General features: G+C 41.6%; 3 protein-coding genes across 3 annotated transcripts; 2 read left to right on the top strand and 1 right to left on the bottom strand.

Moving 5' to 3' along the window:
- The first annotated feature begins 7 nt into the window (after positions 1-7).
- LOC147316867 (serine/threonine-protein phosphatase PP1-gamma catalytic subunit A) lies at positions 8-4533 on the top strand. Its single transcript, XM_086313416.1, has 7 exons — positions 8-437; positions 841-972; positions 1105-1335; positions 1509-1613; positions 1854-2077; positions 3624-3758; positions 3872-4533. The coding sequence occupies exons 1-7, from the start codon at positions 383-385 to the stop codon at positions 3959-3961; spliced, it is 972 nt and encodes a 323-aa protein (XP_086169542.1). The 5' UTR covers positions 8-382; the 3' UTR covers positions 3962-4533.
- Positions 4534-5028: 495 nt separating this feature from the next.
- Positions 5029-14140, top strand: pptc7a (protein phosphatase targeting COQ7 a). Its single transcript, XM_086313418.1, has 6 exons — positions 5029-5623; positions 6848-7027; positions 9577-9775; positions 11347-11470; positions 11550-11679; positions 11791-14140. Exons 1-6 carry the CDS (start codon positions 5422-5424, stop codon positions 11847-11849), a joined length of 894 nt encoding a protein of 297 aa, XP_086169544.1. The 5' UTR covers positions 5029-5421; the 3' UTR covers positions 11850-14140.
- Positions 13429-21573, bottom strand: rad9b (RAD9 checkpoint clamp component B). Its single transcript, XM_086313415.1, has 11 exons — positions 21297-21573; positions 20873-20943; positions 20020-20157; positions 19769-19883; positions 19574-19673; positions 19301-19407; positions 19004-19110; positions 18178-18242; positions 17802-17924; positions 15306-15495; positions 13429-14396 (listed from the first exon to the last, which is right to left on the bottom strand). The coding sequence occupies exons 1-11, from the start codon at positions 21328-21330 to the stop codon at positions 14274-14276; spliced, it is 1173 nt and encodes a 390-aa protein (XP_086169541.1). The 5' UTR covers positions 21331-21573; the 3' UTR covers positions 13429-14273.
- Positions 21574-22358: the final 785 nt, after the last annotated feature.

Here is a 22358-nt window from a genome sequence, read left to right as displayed (position 1 = left end):
ACCAGCACAAGCCGCTGGCTTAGCAGTACAAGGTGCGGCAAAGGAAAAACAGAAACGGGACACCGTCGCTAGCAACCGTTTGTGTTGGTTGACGCTTATTTTTATAGTCCCCGTCCCTTTTTTTTTTAACAAAACGAAACAATTGATGTTGGCATTTTTAAAATCGCGATCTTTAAGTAGCGTATTAGGCTGTCAAAAGTGTCGGCTAGTGGCTAAACGGTATCAGGGTCGCGGCAACATCTTCTACCCTCAGCCGGAAAATAGACGAAGCTAACATAAGCAAGCTAATGCTAGGATAGCTAGCGGGCTAGCTTTCACAAGTGTGTCAACGCGAAGACCTAGATTTGACTGGAGCGATTTTTTCGTAACACCGACGCTTGCAATGGCTGATGTTGACAAGCTCAACATAGATAGTATCATCCAGCGGCTTTTAGAAGGTAAGTAAATACAAAAATTTCCACGAAACACTTGTTTTATTATTTAAATGTTATGGTAAATGCTAATAGTCGATAGCTAGCTTTAGCTCGTGTTCATCTTGCTGCAATAACTAGTAACAATAATCAGAAATATTTGCAAGATAACGTAATATTTTAATTAATGTCGGCTACCACCTTTATGTAATGTGTCTCTTGACTCAGAATATTGGTGTGTCTGAAGGGTGTGAAACGACATGTCACGTACACTGTGTTCTCATACACAAACACCGCGAATTCCGTCACGGCATATGGCTTCTACACTCACCGTTTGTCCCAATTGGCGTCCGGGCAGAGATGCCATGCCCGGGTTATCTGGAATAGTGTTTAGGTGTTATTCTTACTGATTTTTGTCTTCTTATTCCAGTCAGAGGAGCAAAACCTGGCAAGAATGTTCAGCTGCAGGAGAACGAGATTCGTGGATTATGCCTCAAGTCCAGGGAGATCTTCCTCAGTCAACCCATTCTCCTGGAGCTGGAGGCCCCCCTCAAGATTTGTGGTAAGAAAAGCTATGCACTTACTTACCAGAAAGATTGACTCAGCAATTGACTGATAGTATGTACTGACGTATGATAAGTGGTGTATGACTCAATAGCAATGTGTATAATTCAGCTTGGTATTTGCCCTGCAGGTGACATCCATGGGCAATACTATGACCTGCTAAGGCTGTTTGAGTATGGGGGCTTCCCTCCTGAGAGCAACTACCTGTTTCTGGGGGACTACGTGGACAGGGGGAAGCAGTCACTGGAGACCATCTGTCTTCTACTGGCCTACAAAATCAAATACCCAGAAAACTTCTTCCTGCTGAGGGGAAACCATGAGTGTGCTTCAATCAACAGAATATATGGTTTTTATGATGAGTGTGAGTATTGTTGAATGACTAGAAATGTCCAACCTGGGGCCTCTTGTGTCCATTAAGGGTACCTGTCAGACTCTCTGTTGCGTTATCTTTTGCTGGTTAAACTGTTTGGAGGAAGTTGTTGGTATGAGATAATGGAAAAAAATGAAGTATAATTTCTTGTCTTACTGTGTTAGGTAAAAGAAGGTACAACATCAAACTCTGGAAGACCTTCACAGATTGTTTTAACTGCCTCCCAATTGCCGCCATTGTTGATGAGAAGATCTTTTGCTGCCATGGCGGTGGGTTATAATGCGCAGAATTAATGTTTTGGCACAAAACCCTACTATCAACTCTAAAGTGTTTTGGTTGTATGCATGATGTTAGAAGTAGTGTACATTTGATATCAGCGTTTATTATTTGTCCTTGAGAAACGCTGTTTTTGCAGTTTGTTACCTGACATGGAGCTCACCCAGTTCCAATCGGTGCTGACCTCAGTATCAGTGTGTTTATTTGTACTTTTACTTTACTGTTCCATTTAGGACTGTCCCCTGACCTTCAGTCCATGGAGCAGATCAGACGCATCATGCGTCCCACTGACGTGCCTGACCAGGGTCTGCTGTGCGATTTACTTTGGTCTGATCCAGACAAGGATGTGTTGGGCTGGGGGGAGAACGACAGGGGTGTGTCATTTACCTTTGGCTCAGAGGTGGTAGCCAAGTTCCTGCACAAGCATGACCTGGACCTGATCTGTCGTGCCCATCAGGTAATCACCTCCGTCATCACAAATAGAAACGTCACTGTGGGAGGTGGCCGTGTACTGGCCAGAGGCAAGATACACTTGGTACAGGACATGATATACTAGCACACGTGGTGTGTGTAGTGGACAGTGGGTTTTGACCGTTTTGGCTTGCGTTTGCATCAAAGTAAAATTATTTGCGCATTTCCAGAGGTTGTTACGTGTTCAACTAAAGCTTTACTTTTAAAAAAATATCTAGAGACTTAAAGAATATGGAGAGAAATTGATGTTAGAATAGTCACAAATTACTTTAATGCTGCCACTTAATGCCAGTGCAAAGACAAGAGAGCTCAGCTTTCAATGCAGTCTTGTGTAATTTTGTGGAAAAGATGTTTGTCAGAATAGACAGTAGCTTGTAGTAGTAGAATATAATGTGTAGCTTATTAATGTAAAAATAGAGTTTGGTCAGTATGACAACTAATAAGGAAAAACACTGTTGAGGCATGTTGAGTCTGCAATTAAGACAAGTGATTGTGAACGTAAATACACAAGTTTTACTTGAAACTCCTGACCAGAGGCCAGGCTAGACTTTAATAGTGACCAGTAAACCTTTGCCACTAATGTACTTGATGATGTAGCTGCTGATAGACGTATCAAGATGAATTGTGAAGTGTATAGTGTCTAATCAGATTTATCTGTGTGCTGCAAAACTGATAGGCTGGTGTTTCGCGGTACTTTGTGCAGCTCTCTGTGCTTTGTCATAAGCCTCTCCTACCAGACAAGCGCAGACAGATGCAGCACACCCTTCATTTGCTCCACAAACATAAAATTGAATCAGTCTGCACCGTTAGCCTTTGGCCAAAAGCTGTTATCAACATTCGGTATGGCTAGTCATCGACTGATTGCATTGTTATCTACCACAAGTGAGCAGCCTACATTGTCAAGAGAGTAACGGCAAGCTCAGAATAAAGTAGTTACTGCTGGTAACTCCGGTTCTGCAGGTACATGTTTTATTGCCAGAGTTTTTGATCGGTTTGTCTTTGATGGGTTGCCTTCCAGTGTCTGCAGGTGTTGCCAAAGTGTTGAATAACAACTTTTCCTGCAGAATTTCTGGGCTTAAAACCATCTAAGGGAACATGCATGTGCATTTGTAGAAGTGCCACTATTAAGGAGGTGCAGAAATCTAGTTTCCTCTCAAACCAATTAGATACATAAAGGTTATTTTGGAGTGGTAGGCCAGTAAGGCCTAATAATAGATGCCTTTAACAATAAATGGAATCTTTTTTGTTATTTGTTGGAGTGCTTGAGTTAAAGCTTCAAGTCTTCATTTCACTTACACCCTGCTGGTTTTGATTTTAAACTCCACTCAGACTCCACTTACAAACCTGACAATATGTTTTGAGTTTTTATATTGAGTTAAAGATCCTGTGAACCATAACCCATTAGGTTAGACTGCGCTTTAGATCTGACCACCTTCATGTCTACTTGCATGATTTAGTTGAGGCTACTCCTAGTTTATGTATTTTGAAAATGTGTAAACATGTCATTCCAATTTGTATTTTCTCACTGGCAGGTTGTCGAGGATGGCTATGAATTTTTCGCAAAGAGGCAGCTCGTCACTTTGTTTTCAGCGCCTAACTATTGTGGGGAGTTTGACAACGCTGGTGCCATGATGAGCGTGGATGAGACTCTCATGTGCTCTTTTCAGGTACAGTACCTTTTGTTTATTTTAAGCATTGCGTTTTCGTGGTAGTGATCTAATCTAAGCTATTTGTACAGACGGTGTACAGCTATTCATTAAATGTTTTCAACCTGGTATAGATTTTGAAACCAGCTGAGAAGAAGAAGCCCAACGGCAGCCGTCCTGTGACTCCCCCCCGCAGCATGGTCACCAAGCAAGCCAAGAAATGAAGGGGTGGCCAGACTCTGACTTCTTTGTTCTGCTCTGTTCTTCTGCATTTGAGGGATTGATTATCCTTCATGCTGCCAATACTGAAAAGATATTCACTCCTTTTCGATGAAAGCAAAATATTTTTGTTGTTTTGTCCACAGGGGTAAATTGATATGTCACCATGAAAACCTCAGGTGTTTTGCACTCCCATTTTGCAGCTAGTCTTTGCCACATATGACTGTTCAATCAGGAAAAATGTAACAATATGGCTACTTATGCACAGGAATGCCTTGTTTGAAGCTGTGCACAATTTTTTTCCAGTTTCGTTCATGTCATATTCCTTTATCATTGTTTCCCCCCCCCCCACTGTCAATAATTAATGTTATTAATGGCTATACAACTATGGAGAAAGTCACAAACACCTGTTTACTTCTGTAAACTTTATATTGTGTTCATTTAACCGTCAGTGTCTTAGAACGCTGACTGTACACTGCATCACATTTTTAAACAAGTCGTGCTAAATTAAACAAAGATGCACTCTTGTAATGTCTAAATCTTTCTAATAAACATTTGAGTGTATTTTAGGGGGAAATTTTCTGTCTGAGTGTATTTATTCCAAAGAAATTACAGCTTTTTAAAAAACAACAGTTGTAAACGAAAATACTTAACCATCTTGCTCAAGAACATCTTATAATTAAGGGTAGTTTCCATCCAGGGATACCCACAAGGGGGAGATAGAACATACTGCAAACTACGTTGCATCTAGGGAAATGGTAAATAATCCCAGATGTGAGCAGTCTTGTATATGTACAGGGTAGCAAATTCATGAATAAAAAGTCTTAATGTCTTTATTTGCGTTCTTATTTATTTATTTTAATGTAATATATTCTTAGCTATTTCCATGTGTTATAATTGTTCAGAAAAAGGCCATGTAAATGTATTTTTGTCCTTAAAATGTGTATCTACGCGTAAAACCTGCCTACTACTGGAGTTTTATGGCCTTTTTATACAGTAAAAGCTGACTGAATATAACATTTCCATATCAGGAAGTGTACGTTGCGTAACGATGTCTGACGTCAGAGCAGTCACAAGACCGGGTTCGTGGAGCAGAGTGTGTTGAGACCGCAGGGCTGTAGGTCCACATTTTGTGTTATGTAGCGTCTCCGAGGCAGAAGTGGCGCCATGGCCGCCGAGAATCAACGCTTACAGGGTTTCTGGAGGAGAACGGGCGACGTTTTTCCTTAACTTTCTCCTAGTTATCACAGCGGAAGAATAAAGCACTCGGAGGCTGTGGTCATATCAGCGGGAGGCATTGTCTGGGCGTGCGTGGCGGCTGTTGTCTGTCTGGGTAGCTCAGCCGCACATCTCCAGCCTCGTTAGCAAACTAGCAAGTCAATATAATAGTGTGCTCGCGTCGACGCTGAGCTAGCAGGACTGCTAGCTTGGCCGGTTTTTTTGGTGGGAGCTGGTGTCGTAGGTGATGTTGTCCGTGCTGTCGTACGGTAGACTGGTTGCCAGAGCTGTCATCGGCGGACTTTCTCAGACAGACAGCCGTGACTACAGTCTGGTGACAGCGAGCTGCGGTTTTGGAAAGGATTTCCGCAGAGGGATCCTGAAGAAAGGGATGTGCTATGGGGACGACGCGTGTTTCATTGCCCGACACAGATCTGCCGATGTTTTGGGTGAGTATCCCATGTCTGTTTGCTGATGAAACCTTAACCAAACAATAAGACATTGCTCCGTGTACACTGAGTAAGACGTGACTGACAGGTCAGGGGTCAGCCCCTCCTTGGGTTGCACGTGTTGTTGTTTTTTTGGGGGGGGGTTTTCAGAATGAAACTGATCAGAAGGCTCAATGTCAATGCCTTCTGAGTGTTAAATTTGTGCGTGTATTTTTCAGACTTTTGTGCTTGTTGCATCTTCTTTGTACGCTTGAACATTTAGTGGGTTCATATTGCGTGCAGCATTCATTCATGACATAAAGAATATCTTAAGCAGCCAAAACCGATACTTTAAAACCTGCTGATGAAAAAGACTCTTAAGCACGGAAGCCTTGATCCCGTGTAAACCTATTATTGAAGACCTTAGCAGCTTTTATGCATATCTAACGACTGTCTGGGTATTTCTAAATGATTGCTATTGATTACTGTGATATTTTCGCAAAGTTGTTGTTTTTCGGCACATCAGTTGGACTGTGTGTCTGACTTGAGGAGGCCTGTTTCTTAGCTGTGGCACAGGGTGGTGAGACTCCTCCATGTATGGTCAGTGGAGCAGATGTCTGCGCCCTGGGAGTAACAAGACTAGAGTTTCCTTCCTAGGAAAACCTTGCACCTAGCTAAGTGCTCCTTTGGGGACAAAAGCTCTTAGTGAAACTCAAATAAGCAGGCCATGTTTCTGTAAAAAGGTTAATGAAGGTTTCCCTTATGGATTTAATGCATTTAACTGAGGGGGCAGATTTTAAGGTGGGTTAAATTACAACAAACATAAAGCGGGACGGTAATGTGGAGCTACTTGAAGCAACTTTCTGAAGTCGTTAGATGAGCAGAGACTCTACCAATCAGTATGAGAAATGCTTGAATTGAGTAATGGGACATTTGAAAGCTTTGTACATTTTGTCATTTTTGCATCTTTTTCCATCTTGCTGGGAGTGATTGTTGTTGTTCGTCATGCAGCTGCAAGGCATTGTCCTCCAGGCTTACTTGTGGAATGTTAAAAATCATATCTGGTGCTAGTTTAATCCTCAATGTTCTTAACTGAAACATGGAGTTCCAGTTTGCAGATTTCTTTCAGTTTTGTTTTTAAACATTGTACATATTACACAATTAATGGTTATGAGGAAAGATTTTTTTTTTTTATGTAATAAGGGATTAATCATTATTTCCCATAATGAAATCAACTCCTTTTAGGTGTGGCGGATGGTGTAGGTGGTTGGAGAGACTATGGCGTGGACCCGTCACAGTTTTCGGGTACACTGATGAAGACATGTGAGAGGTTAGTGAAGGAAGGACGCTTTGTACCCAGCAACCCGGTGGGAGTCCTCACAACCAGCTACTATGAGCTACTGCAGAACAAAGTGCCACTACTGGGTGAGTGCAGCCACTGTAAACAGTTTTTCCCAAAAGCATAGAACCATATTCAGCTTGTAACAGTTTATTTATATATATTTTTATTATCTGTCAAATCATGAGCTTAAATGGGCTACAACCATAAAATTTGGCACAGTCGATGGAAATGATGGGCAAATGCTTTCCAAGTAATGTGATCCCAGGCGGCTAGATGGTATCAAGGTGATTACAGCACAACAAATTCAATATAAGAAAAGCCACATCTCCTGCACTGTAAGTCTGATTGCCTTGAAATCTGACACTGAACTGCAGCTAGAAACAATGTGCAGACGCTCTCTAAAAATAACCTTCAGCAGGCCCAACTGGTGATCTATGATTAACAGTTCAAAATGGTGAAAAAGACCACTGCTCCCACATCGAGTCTTTGAAAGACTCGCATCTTAAGTATTAGGGTGGTGCAATTGTACATATTGATTTGGTTTGCAATAGACGTCATAGACGAGAGATATTTACCTTGAGAGCTGGTAGTCGAAGAGGTCAAAACACTGAACATCTGCTGACTTCAAATCTGAGTCGCGTCTACAACTTAAGGTGCCCATTTGACGATAAAGGCCACCAAAGCTTTTTTTGTTTTCAATCATTAAAATTTGTACAAATTTTGAACACAGCGTTGTGGGTTTACTGAAAATTGTCAAGAAACAACAACAAGTCTTTGCAGACAGCTGCTGTGGACAAATCTTTATGCTCCATCTCTGGTACATACTTGCACTGTGTAGGGCAGTAGATTTAAAGCATTGCTGTGTAGAGGCAATAAACAGGAGGCTTTCCATGGAGTTCAGCTTTCTTGGGCTGGGCTGTGTTTACATCTGTTTTGTTTAATGGTAGCTGGCTAGAGATTTTTGCATCATGAGTAATAGAACAGCCAGCTCACATTCGAAAGTCCAAGGGACGTCACTAGGCCCAACCTGCTCCATGCACTTCACTTTCACCGGTCCCTTTCCTGCTCTGCGCCGCTTCCCGACGACAGAACGTGTACAAACACGTAACATCAGTGAACAAATGTGTTTGGAACAGATCTGTCTCGGCGCGTGTCAGTACTTTTCCATTCCGTTATCACATGTGCACCAGGGGAAACAACGCTGTATTGTGTTGCTTTTTTATGGCAGAAGGAATGTTCTTGAGGCCGGTAGCGTGAGTAATTTGTACTGCTGGAGACACGAAAGGGAGTGAGTCAGAGTGCGTGAGGGGGTTTTGAAGGTTGATCCCCCCAAAGAGCATATTTTGGTGGGCCAGATGACTCACCAGCAGGGTGTGATCACACGCTGTCTGCCTCTTCCACTAGCTCGTGTTTCCTCCTTTCATCACAGAAGGACAAATTTAAAAAAAATCTTTTCTCATTGTTAAGTTTGTGCTTTTAAGTTGACCTCATTTGTCTTTCTCCCAGTTTCACTTGGAAGTTGTGTAAAACTAAAAGGAAAGTAAGAGAAAGTGTTGCTTTTTTGTTTTTTAAAGAAATGTATGTATTAAAGTCTGTACTCCCTAATGACTGTCCTTCCTGCTGTTATAGATGATTTATTTACATGTGACAATAGTAGAAGCACAGGTATTAAAAATAATCAATAAATGGTTTCCAGCGCAAACCTTTTTCAGTTCCAGTGGGCCAGTGCTGTGCATGCTGGCTTATTGTCACACTTTCACGCCATACTGGAAAAGAACTCAGCCGTTGTTAATTGTTATTGTTATTAGCAACCACAGTACTTGTCCTACAACTCGGCCTCCTCTGAAAAGGGCAAAACGATGCAAATGCAAATGTTCGGTCAGTTTATTCTAATCAGAAATCAGATGGACACACGAACAAACCTTACGTCTGGTAAACTAACAGACATGCAGACACCGAAGCACTGTGCCGCTTGATCTAAATCTGTGTGACCTTTCACACTGTTTTCAGCTTAACCGGGTGTGTTGTCTCCTGTTTTTTAAAATGTGCCTTGAGAATGTTTTTTTTATCAGTTAGCCGCTTGATGAAGCGAAGATCTGTTGACCCCGTTTCCACATATAGCCTCTGCAGCGGCTGATGTTGATGTGTATTTTCAGAATGCTGAGTGCTGTGATCATTGTTTTCCTAGTCCTAAAATCTATTTAGTCTTCCTTCTACCTCCATACATCTTGCTGGTATTGTGGTTCTGTGTTTACGAGTAAAGTCGTGCTATACATTTGTGTTTTTATAAAAATAAGTCAGGCATCTTTACATGACGACTAACTGGCTTCCTGCTAACTTCTGAGTACAGACTCATAAGTTAGTTGTCCTGTCTTGTCTGCAGCACCAGTGAGGACAGCTCCGCTGTTGTTGGAAGCTGAAAGATTTTTGGCTGTTTCCAGCTTTAAATGTTGCATCTGTGCATCTTTCTTCTTTTGGGAGCTGAACACGTATTTGGGTGCAGAGATGGTTAATGTGCTATAGTGTTGCATTTACCCATTTTTATTTGTTTATTTAATCTTAAACATTTTCTTTTTTTTGCATTGAAAATAAAAAGTGACGTGTGGGTTTTTTGTTTTATTTTTATTTTTAGGAAGCAGCACGGCCTGCATTGTGATTTTGGACCGGCAGAGTCATCGGCTGCACACGGCCAACCTGGGAGACTCTGGCTTCCTGGTGGTCCGGGGAGGGGAGGTGGTTCACCGCTCAGATGAGCAGCAGCACTACTTCAACACCCCCTTCCAGCTGTCCATTGCTCCCCCAGGGGCTGAGGGGGCCGTCCTCAGTGACAGGTGAAACACTTAACGAGCAACACCTGGTGCATCTGCTCTCCCACACTCATTTGAGCGAGTCTGCCGGTGACACGGACGGGTGTCATCAGCACACTTCATTGCTCATTCACGTGTTCTTTACAGCAGATGTGATACATGATACTGTACTTATAACAAGGCAGACTGCTTGCTGAAACAACATTCAGTAGCGCCTGCGCACCTGGCCTGCTGCAAGGCTGAGCGTCTATAGCAACTGCGCTGCAGCGAGCTGCAGTGTACCACTGTGTCTGAGGCCACGTGCTGCTGTGTCTCGTTGCTGTGGCGTGCCAAGCAGCAGCACAGTAGATGTTAGAATGCAGGACAGGCCCTGGATGTGTGCCAAGCTTTCCCTCTTACCTCAGGTCAAAGTCTGTGTGGGCTGATGGGGCAAATCCACAAGTCCACAGCCAATCCTGCACCAGCAGACTCCTCTTAAATTAAGCAATTTACTCTTAAAAAAATAAATAAAAACAAAAGATTGCAAGTGCACTTACTTGTTACTATAGATATGTATTTACTTTTCTTAAATGCTGACCTTGCTTCTGTTTCAGACAGCCCATAGATTTGAGAAATCCTTTTACATTCGAGCATTTCATTTGGTTGAAGGATTTAGTCCTAGTGCATCAGCAGATTAAGCTTTCAGTCACTAATGTAGCAACTAACAGAAAAGAGTGCAAGGGTCAAAGCTAACAACTAGTTACAGCATTCCTGAGAGTGCACTAAAAAGTTTGGATAAAGATGTTTAAACATACAGCTAAGCACTTTGCACTCTCTATGATAATGCCACACAGCTCTTTATTTGCCACAAGTCCGTTTGTACATTCATTTTCATTGCCTGTCTTTGTATTAGTAATAATATACAAGGGAAACATCATGTTCTCGATGCATTGCTTCATAGCTATAAGCCCACAGATTTTTGCCTTCTTGCCCAATGATTATCTTCATAACTATACTGGCTGTGTAATTATCAAGTGTCACAAATGTCTTTGGCTTATGAATATGTTAATGATGAATCACCCAGTGTGCACAGATAACAAAGAATGAGGAACAGCTCTGGTAAGTGTGGCTGTGCCATCATAGTGCTAACTAGCTGCGAGAACAGCCGCTACAGCAGCTTTTTTTCCCCCCATGTGACTGTAGTTTTGGCTTCATAAAAAAATACATTAAAAAATTAGAGCACAGGACAGGCTGTTCCTGGGAGCTTTGGCTCACTGTGTCGTGATGCAGTCCAGACAGTTTGTAATGAATCACATTCTTGACTGGATTTAGGGGGTAAGGACATCTTCCAGGAACTGAACCCGACACTGGCAAACTAACTTGGTTCCTGCCTCTGTGTATTTGAAGCACCTTCATAATGGCAGCACCTTTTCTTGGACCCAACTGTCCTTTCCAAGAAAACAAACAAAACAAAAAAAACCTCATGTGATGATTACCTGAACTTTTCATTATCCATTAGCAACCAAGTTTCTGTTGCTAAGCTCAGTCGGTATGTTTAATGACAAAAATTACTGCACCTGTCTCTTACCTGAAACTCACCTGTGTCTGTCCCTCAGCCCTGACGCTGCAGACAGCACCTCCTTTGACGTACAACTGGGCGACATCATCCTCACTGCCACTGATGGGCTCTTTGACAACATGCCAGACTACATGATACTGCAAGAGCTGAAGAAACTCAAAGTGAGTGACAAACATGTCTGCCGTAGAATCAGAAAAGGGCACGATAAACGCCTAATGCCTGCTTTGTTTGGTTCGTCAGAACACAAACTATGAGAGCATTCAGCAGACGGCCCGCAGCATCGCAGAGCAGGCCCATGTGTTGGCCTATGACCCCAACTACATGTCACCTTTCGCACAGTTTGCCTGTGACAATGGACTGAATGTAAGAGGTAAGTGTCCAAGTATTACAAAAAAGATGAGTATTTTTTTGTAATTTGAACGGTTACAAACGTGTTTTTCAAGCAACAAACCTAACTGGCTGCTGTTTCCTGTCCATGCAGGAGGAAAACCAGATGACATCACAGTACTGCTCTCCATAGTCGCTGAGTACACTGACTAGAGTCTGCACGGAGTATCCATCTGCCGCTGCAGGTGATGGACTGCTTTGATTCCTGCTGGCCAGGATGTACAGCTAATGTCTGCTTCCCCCACACCTAAAGGATCTACTCTGCCTCATCCACCCACCGTCTCCCCCACTTGGCCAACCCCACACATTTAAAAACAAACAAAAGAAATCCTTCAACATGCCCTTTTCTCTGTCGTTTTCTACATCAGACAGTGGCCAGATAAATCCAACTAAAGGCCAGACACCCTGTTGGCCGGGCTGCAGTGTTCCAATGCTCACCAGATAATCCCATTGGCTGGGATCATTGGGCATGCTGATGAGGATAAGTCAGCCTCTTCTGATAGTTGCCGCAGGAAAGAAGCTGCAATTCAGAGAAGACGGATGCTGACATAGCCCAAGAGTGTGTGTTAGCATGTGAATGTGGCCACGTACTGGCCTGCCGAACAGAACTAAACAGTCCTCAAGAAGGGAAGCGCATGAGAAATGGCAGCATTAAGGCACAATAAATGGGTCCGTCTTGTGCAAGCACTTAATAATACAGTGGTACTTAGGAAGCCTTTATGAAAGGGACTGGAAACTTGTACGAAAGGGCAGGGAGCATATGTTTGATATGAATGGTATGCTGTTCTGGGATGTTACATTAAATGTTTGCAAAAACAGAAACAAAACAAGTGTGATATGACATGGGTTTACACAGATGGTTTGTTTCTTGTGGCAGGATTATCCAACAAGATTTCATAAAGAGTGGCAGCTGCCTTTTCCATACCAGTTCAAGTATTGCACATATTTTGTAACTTAAGAGTATTTTGTAGCTCAAAAGCCTCTCAAGATAAATATATGTATAGTATAAATGATAGTGTCAAACTGATGTCCTCCCTTTAATCTCACAGCTGCTGCTGAAGTCTTGATTGTGATTATGTGTGATGTGTGTATGAATGGGTGATGAATGCACATGAGCTCCTCAGTGTGTGTCTATTGAGTAATGTGCAATCGGTGTCAATGAAATGGATGTGTAGGCTAGAGACTTCTCCATATCCGCTGGTCTGAATTGGTCTCGCAGCCTTAAACGCACAAAGCTTAAGGAGCATATCTGAAAAAGTTCAACGCAGCGGAAATTGGTCAGGTGACCAAATGTATTTTTGTAACCTCTTTGTTCCATGGGGATTGTTCGCCGCGTCAAGTAGCTTACAGAAACTCTTGTTCACAGTCACCATTTGCTTTTCCTGTCTCTCTCCCTCCCTCCTCTCCCCCTGCTTGTAGAGCTTCAGTGGCGCATTCTTAAGTCATGTCACTGCAGGTTTCATGTGAAAAATGGTCAGTATGTTTCTTTGCGTCACTACAGGAAGGTTTCACGGTAAAATCCACATTTTTGTGTAATATTACAATGTGCCTTGTATCATGTGTCATTGATACTGGCAAATAAGTCTTCAACCTTCCCCCTAAAAATGTGCCAGCACTGAGCACAAAGCATTAAACTGTTAAGTAGCCATAAGAGTTGGAAAAACGAGCTTTCCCATCATGCTCTGCTGTCTTTACACCATCATTTTAACCCCAGTGTTTTGTTGTTGTTGTTTTTTATCCCCCCTCCCCCTTTCTCCTGAAATCTGCTTCCTCTCTGCACTCAATCAGGAATAGTACTAAAGCCATCCCACACTTAGAAAATCCTTCCCATGGATCTTTAGATCACTGTTTACAATCTGCACTAATCGAAAGGATCGTTTCCTTAATGTGACACCCTGTCAGGTGTCATGTTGAAATGAGAACAGATTCAGGGCGGTGAACAGTGTTAGTTGGCAAAATGTGATTTATTTTTTTTCTACCGGTAAGTGTTACAGCACTGAGGACAATCCAAGCAGCCTTAACAAAAATGATAAAGCACTTCTCCCAGTCATTTGGCACTACCACTGTAAGCTCCATGGTCCCTGCTTCCTGTTTCACACCTCCCTGGATGACTCCTTCTCATCCGCCTCATCTTTCTGTTTAAACCAGAACATGTCTATGTGGGAGAAACAAAAACATTTTCACATGTGTACAATGTTTAAATAAAGACTATAATATTTATTAACCTGCTGTATTTCATGGCTCTGATGTGTATTGAACACTGCAGCTGCGTTTTGTTCACATGAACATGGACATTTGGCTCACTGCTCTACAGTCTGGGAACACTTTGTATATTTTGTTTGTGCTACCACATTCCTCAGACAATGCATGCCAGTTACCATCAGATGGGTGTGGCATCTTCCCGAGATGGCACATTTTTATTGACAGACAACATGGATGGTATATTGTTCAAATGAACAGTAACTGGAAAAAAAACATTTTAACAATAAACAATATTTAATAAAAACTATTCTGGAGAGATTAACACTTTGATAACTATTTACAGAAGAATATTGTTAATTAGCGACTGCTATTCCCTCAGAGTGACGGGCTTCTCGGATAGTCTTCCTCATCACTGAAATATGCCAGGACAGGTAGTCTGGGAGCACCATCATCATCACCAGGTTCTGAGGACATGGCCTCGAACAGCAGGGAGCAGATCTACAGGATACAAATAGCCAAACATGAGTGTATGCAGTTCATTCAAGAACATTCTGCCATTTTTTTTTCTCATTTTAGATTTACAGCACTTGTGCATTTGCTCTGACCACCTGTCAATTTCTATGTTAAATCTTAGTACAACAGAGGACGCTGCATGAGGGTCACTTAAAAACAGTGTCCACAGGGAAACTGGCTCAAGATCTTGAGTAGAACAGCTAAGATACTGCGCAGGACCCTCAAGCTCCCAGGCGTCTGGTAGAGGACCCGAGCTTGAAGGATTGACCGCCCGCAGGGGCGAGCGGGGGATTTTTCTAAATATATTTCTATGATAAATCATTACAATTAATCTGCTCAAAATAATGACATGCTACAGAACTGATATGCAGAACAGTATTGGAGCAGTCAGTTATTTCACATGCACACAGGCAAAAATTTAAGTTCACTTAGTGCTGCACATCTGCCTTCATAATCTTCTTGTGCATTTGAAATATTTTTTGGATGGTGGAGTTTCGACTAGCATGCTTTATTTTGGCAACGCTTCCTGTCTTGAGTCGGGCCTGCACCGGAGGTGTCCTCACAGTGCAGTCTGCAGCTTGGAGGATGACCTGAAGGCTCATCAGAGTCTTAAATTTAAACACTATTAAGCAATAAACCTGTGTTAACAGGGAAAGTTGCACAGAAGACATTTGATAAAAGGTTTGGGGTTCAACTGGGATTCCAGCAAAAGTCTTTAAATCTAAAAAGGTGACAAAGAACATAAGACATGTCTCAGCTGATATTGTAAACCATTGCAGCACACCCTGAACCATACTTCTCAGAAAGACTGTAGAGCATCCAAACCACAAGGAACACACAGGCCATCTGCAGATCCCAGTTAAGATTTAAAAATCAAGAGCGAGCTCTTATTACCATGCTGGAAGGTGGGGTCATTCCAGCACAAGCACTGTCGCCCTGGCATTGGAGTTGCATCAGAACAGGTGGGTAGGTTATAGGGCTGCCTTGGCTGGATTCAACAAGCTCTGTTACATCAGGAAGAACTTGGAGGTTGTTGCTCTGAGTCTCATGTATACCCACAGGCAGAGCAGCTGCATCTGCACAGCTGGGAACAGACAGAACACACTTGTGTCTGCAAGCTGTAGATGACGCAGGTACATGGGTGCAAATTTGTTTCTCAACACAGATTCAGAGTGTTTTTACACACATATATTCAGACAGTATTGATAAACATATCTACTAGTTTTACAAATGAGGATGTTGTGTAGTAGCTTCCAATCCATATAAATATTAAAAACATTGTTATTTGCTTTTACAAAAACACTACCTAGCATTGTATCAGCAGATGGTGAAAGCAGCCTTAAGCACGGTAAAAGGGAACAAAACAACAACCTCGTGCATGCAACCACACGACACGTCAACCTCAGACGTAACCCAGACACATAATTAGGAGCACAGCAGGAAGGAGTAAAGAGGCTTCTAAAGGCCCCAGAGTCTGCAGGCAAGCAAGTATTGTACTTATCATACCATGAAAAACACAAATACATTGCATATAGTCAGAAATATCCTGCATGATAAATTTCATCAGGAAAAAAAAGTATCAAAATGCAGATCAATTCTGAGCATTAGGGACAGGAGCACTGCAGAGGGTCGAATCATGGGGTTGGTGATGTCTCTGCAGACTTCCAGCAGTGTACACAAGCAAAACGAGCTACAAATGACCCAGATGTTGAGCAGTGCAGCTGGGAATGGTGTAATAAGATCCAACTAGACGCACAAGTAGAGGACAATGGGGAGAGAGCAGGCTAGCAAAGCAGGACAGAGACTCTGGCTAGCATAGCGTGGAGGAGGGGATTATAGACTGTCACACTGACGGGCTTCTAACCCAACTCTGCGTGCCCTGACCTTGCCCTATTTATCTCCGTTACAGACACAAGGCTGGCTACTGCAACATGATGCCTCTTAAGAGGCTAAAAACAGCCAATGAGGGCAAACCAGCTTGACTGAGTGCCAGGAGAGAGGCTCAGGTAGTTCTGCTCTTCAGCACACTGGATTGTAGACCTGACAAACTGGACGCACAAAGACTGCGACAATGACACCAGCTGGTCAACATAATGATAAAATACACTCCTCACACGCCATAATTCCTTAACCCATGTAACTCCTGCCAATTTAAATCGTTAGAATAATAATCGTATACAAGATATATGGATGGATGTATCACTGCTTCAAGCTGATAGAAAGTCAACAGTAATTCAAATAACCTACATGAGCAGAAGACCACAATAAGTGGCACTCCTGTCTGCTAAAAACAGGAAACTGACAATCCAATTCATGCTGACTCACAAATATTGAACAACAGAATACTGAAAAATGTTGATGATTTAAGAAGTGCTGCAACATTCAGATGGCAGGACCACAATTTAAAATAAACAACATGAAAGCATGTCCTCCTGCCTTGTTTCAATAGTTTGAGTTGGTAATGGTGTTGTAAAGGTGTGGGGGATATTTTCTTGGCAAACATTGGGGATCTTAGTCAAACTGAGCATCATAGGCCACACTATAGTTGCAGGCCACGTCCATCCCTTTATAACCACAGTGTACATCTCCATCTTCTGACATGCTTCTAGCAGGTATCGTACCATCTCACAAAGCTCTCATAATCTCAAACTGCTTTCCTGAATGAGACACTGAATTCAAATGGGCTCCACAGTCACCAGTCTTCAGTAAGACAGAGCATCTTTGGGATGTGGTGGAACAGGAGTTTCACATCATGGACATGCAGCCAAGACACCTTCAGCAACTATGTGATGCTGTCATGTCAGTGTGGACTAAAATAGCTAAGGAATATTTCTGAAGGCAAAACGGTTTTCTATAAAGTGTCCGATGAGTGCAGATTCTAATTGATTGCCATCTAGGGGCATAATTACAAACAAACTTTTAGGCTAATAGCTTAAAAATGTAAATGGAAGCTCAAGCTATCAGATATTATAGACTGGGTAAGACAAATGACATCAAACTCCACTAAAAAACAAACAAACAAACAAACAGGCTGTTCAAAAAGGCCCGAGGACCCTTTCTCTATGTCATAAAATATCTGGACTATGTAGAAAGTTAATCTGCATGATTTATCTGTTGCAGTATTTAGCAGATTTTTTGTTTATGACAGTTTTTTGAATGATTTTGATCTTTTTTTTAAGCATTTTTATCTGGCAATGACTTGTTTTCTAACTAGATTGTGTGGTCTATTGTGTTTTCATTGAGATGAATTCCTTTTATGTTCTGTGATTTTTCTCAGGTTTTTTATTTTGCTCAAATTAATTTTAAAAAATAGCTGCAGTAATTACCCTTCTTCCCCCCCAGGCACTGATGATTAAAAGTATTGCCAGTGAAGTCAGGGGTGGTCGTTACCTGTGTGTAGTCGGGGCTGGGGTCTCTGTAGGCTGTGAGGGGCCTCTGCTTTCAAAGTCAGCCAGCGTAGCCAGCACCACAGTGGCCTCAAGGACCATGTCCTCCACAGAGAAGCACACAGGCCTGCAAACAAAGTGCGTTTCCATGGCAGAAATCCCTTCACTGTGTCTTCTTTTTTTTTTTATTTGTCAGCACCTTTTACTTTTTAGCAGCAAACACACCACAACTGCTCACTTAGTGATGTGACTAGTGATATATAAACGTTAAAGAATTTTGCAGTCTAGCTGGTGTTAATTTGTTGAACAGCACCACAGAGCCTGTGTAATTTGAGTGAATAAATTCCACTCAAGGTCATGACAGTAGCAAGGAAACGTACTTTCCTGGAGTGCCAAAGTGAACCGACACCGGAAGGCAATGTGACTCCGCAAAACACAGTAACCCCTGGCAAAAACAAAAAAGCAACAACTGAGTTTAATTGCTGAAAAGTGTGGGCTAATATTGTGACATGTTTAACTATTATCAGCCTGGAGATATACATCAAATTAAGGCTAAGACTAAAACTTAAAGCCTAGTTTCTAATCCGTCCAAACCCGATTTTCCAAAACCGACAGGGACAAGACGACTAGGCGGGCTAACGAGGAGCCTCACAGCGGGAAGCCCAAGTGACTTTCCAAGACATTAGTGTGAAGAGTTGTAGGCATTAATGCAGGCCAAGTCTCATTAACTGAACGTACACAGACTGTTATTTCAAATATCCAACAAAACTGTCTCGTTTTTCTATAAGCCCAGTGATTTTGCTTTACTGACCACACTAGTCTATACATTACACTTCTCTCAGCTTTTTCTGCTAATCAAATTATAAATAGCTGAAGATCAACCTTTAAGCAGCCCATAAAGTCCACACTCATTCCTACTTGGTTTTAAAGTTTATAATAAAGCATGCGATGAGGAGCCTTCAACTTCAGTTACTTTTTCTACGTAGTGGAGCCTCACTCGGGTCAAGACATCTTTGCTATAAAGATGAGTCACAGCACTGAGGGGAAAGTTCACATGGAAATGATACCGAGCACCGAGTACAGGACAGCAATATGACCTCTTAGACATGAATTGCCCACATGTGAGCTAGTGTCACTCTCGCTCTCCGCACACATAATATTCTCATGTGACAGGAGCAAGGAGGCCTCCAAAAATAACCCCGTTACCCTTAGCTCCTTCAGACAGAAGGTTATGTCTGAGTCCATTCCGGCTTGAAAGTAGTCAAACTCGTCTGGGTGTAAGGACATCTCAGTGTGCATCATCTTCATGTGATCTGTCACACAGGTACATCCAAGTCAAACAGCAGTCGTTACAGTGCTTCCTTTGATGTGCTTAAAGAACTGAACATGCAGTATGTTAGGAAGTTTTATGTTCATCTCAAAGCTTGTGCAACTTTCAAGCACTTTGTGAAACGTGTCAGCCACACGTGGGCTGAGCTAAATGGCAGTCTGACATTAACTGACCATTTCTCCCCTCGTTGTAATTTCTCAGACTGACTTTCGGGGCTGACATCGACAGAGTGACTTCTTCCTGAGACGCGTGGAAATGCATCACCATATCGCCTAGAAGCCTGAAGAAAGAGGAAAACACACACAGGCAGCTCTGGCTGCTTACTTTTAACATTTTTTTTCTGTCAATATATATTTTTGGTATTGTCTAAAACACAAAACCAACAGGCAGCCAGCATGTACTGATTGTAGAAAAGAAGAGTGAGGCTCTAATGCTGAAATGCTAACCTGGCAGGAGATTTCAGCACATTGGGACAGAGGTGTGAAGCAAACACTGCCTGCAGTGCCTCACTTTCCAGGAAACGCACATTGTAGGTTTTTGTTATGCCTAACTCAAAAACAGAGACACTTAGAGCACAGTGCCACCATGTGTTCAAAATATAAACTGCATGCACACCTACTGTCATTTATGCAGTTTCCTACCGTGTCTGCAGAAAAACTGAACGATCACTTGGTCACTGCCAGTGCTGACTGATATCTGACACCGTTTCACACTGTGCTCAATAGAAGTCGAACAACGGAAAAGTGGCAGCACACACTTTAAAACAAAGAGACGCAGTTTAATCATAAAGTCTTGAAAGAACGGCATGATGTGTAGCCCTAATTTTACTGAACAGTCACTTGTTAAGATGATGTTTCAGCCTACAAATGAAAAACCAGCAATGCCGATATACCTTCATGACTAGCTTGCATTTGATTGGTCCACTGTCCTGCTCCCTGACTGAATCCAGATTGTACTGCTGGAAGAAGAGCGGCGAGAAGAGGAAGCAGGCGTATGCAGAATGAGCAGAATTCACTGATCTCAGGGCCAGCTTTCAGAGGGAGAGAGAGAAATTATTGTGGAGGAAGTAAGGTGGTGAATACCTTAACACCTGGAGATTATCGATACAGACGCTCTTGTACACACACACTGGTCACTTTATTAGTTGCACCTGTTTAACTGCTCATTAACACAAATATCTAATTAGCAAATCACATGACAACAATGCCATGCTGAAGTTCAAACCAATCATCAGAATGGAGGACTGAAGTGACTTTCAAGGTTGCATGCTTGTTAATACCAAATGTGCTGGTCTACTGTGATTTTCTAACAACAATCTGTAGTGTTTACAAAATGTTGGCTGGTCTGATGAGTCTAGATATCTGCTGCAATATTCACATGGTGGGGTCAGCATAAATTAGCATGAAAGCATGGCTCCCTCCTGGCGTCTGTCAACAATCCAGGTTGATGGTGGTGGTGTAATGGTGTAAGGGATATTTTCTAGGCCCCTGAGTACTAAATAAGCATGGTTTAAATGCTAAAGCCTACCTGAGAACATGAAAATGTTCAACCACAACTCGATCCAATAGAGCTTCTTTGGCATGTGGTGACTTGATATTATTCAATCGTTTTTGACAGATTATAGGACAGCAAGCCATTTACAACAGTTTAATAGCATTAATTTTTTTTAAACTTGGCAAATACTCAAAGTGTACCTAATAAAGCGTCAATGAGCATTTTTACATCTAGCTGCTGTTGCTGCTCACCCCCTTGACCGTTGGATCGAACCACAGCTCATCTCCAACCCGGGACAGGGCATGAATAGCCTTCCCAAATGCTGAAACACAACACAGCCCCTCCACAGTTCAAGTTTGACACAATATTGTTATTTACTATACTGTATTATTTTACTATAACCTTAATATTTCTTTCTCTTAATACCATGAAACGAAACATTTTCAGACAGAAAAGTGCACTTTTCTGTTTGAAAATGTTAGGGGTCATGACCCCCTAAAGCTAACTCATTATTAGCCAGTTTAGCTACATCAGATAAGCTAGTCCCGTTGTTCGTTCCAAATGAACAATTTCGTAGCTTGAACAACTTTCATCAATAGAATTATTATAGAATTAAATATGTTATTTTTACAGCAAATTTCAGTTCGCATCTTCTTCGAGTGTTCTTTATATTACCTTTTATAGAGTTTCCTTCCAGGACGCAGTTCATGGTTTGCTATGTCAGACACGGGCCTGTCACGGCTAATCACAGTGATTCTACGGTCACAGGCTCATTACCAAGGTTATTATAGTTAACTAAAACTAATCAACTGGTTAAAGGAAAATAAACTGGTTAAGGGAACTAAAAATACCTAGTTAACTTAAGTCGTTTTACCTATAAAAACTCAAACTATGTAGTTTTAGTTTTTATAGGTAAAACTTACTGAATTAACATTAATTAACATTAAAAATGCAGAGAATATATCCTGAATATATCCTGTTAGTCTGGTAAAAGTTTCTTTGTTTTTTGTTTTAAATTATCTTACAAGGCTTTGGTGGACATTTATCAAGATTTTATTGAGTTTCCCAAATCTTTCCTCTTACATGTGACCAAAATACACGTTTTCAAGCAATATGTTTGTTTTTTGTAATACCTATAATGATTTTCCTAAATCTTACCTCTTACATATTCCTACATTTTCCTAATAATAATTAAAGACTAAAACCAAGATAATCTTAACAAACTAAACATTTCAAACAATAACATCTAAACTCACAATGGAAACTAACTGAAATTAAATTAAAAGCAAAAACAAGTTCAAATGAAATAAAAATTTAAAAAAAAATAATTAGAAACTATAATCATTTTTAAATAAATAAATATAGAGACAGACAACATTAACCAACCTAGTATGTTTGGACTGTGGGAGGAAGATGAAGTCCCCAAAGAGAACATGCAAACAACACAAGTCTCACCTGCCTTAATAACAGATATGCTACATTTATTGATGTATTTTGGATATTAGCATGTGTATGAATGTAAGACTTTTCCTACAACAACCTATTTATAAATCATAATAAATACATATATATCATCTGTTGACTATTTTTGGAAGTGTGACATCAGAATAAGCTCTGTCGCTGCTTCTCCTTTGCCTCTGTTGCTTATTTGCTGCTGCATTGCTCTTCTCTGGATCAGTTTTAAACATGCTCTTTTCTTTGCAATGATGATCTCCATGCATTCTCCTGCGGGTCTCA

This window comes from Aulonocara sp. 'chitande type north' Nkhata Bay, linkage group LG12, assembly GCF_057382095.1.
Source record: "Aulonocara sp. 'chitande type north' Nkhata Bay isolate Kocher_YH1m ecotype deep benthic linkage group LG12, A_spYH_male_GT1.1, whole genome shotgun sequence".
Taxonomy (NCBI): domain Eukaryota; kingdom Metazoa; phylum Chordata; class Actinopteri; order Cichliformes; family Cichlidae; genus Aulonocara; species Aulonocara sp. 'chitande type north' Nkhata Bay.
The sequence above is the reverse complement of the archived record's forward strand: the minus strand, read 5'-3'. Positions and strand labels throughout refer to the sequence as shown.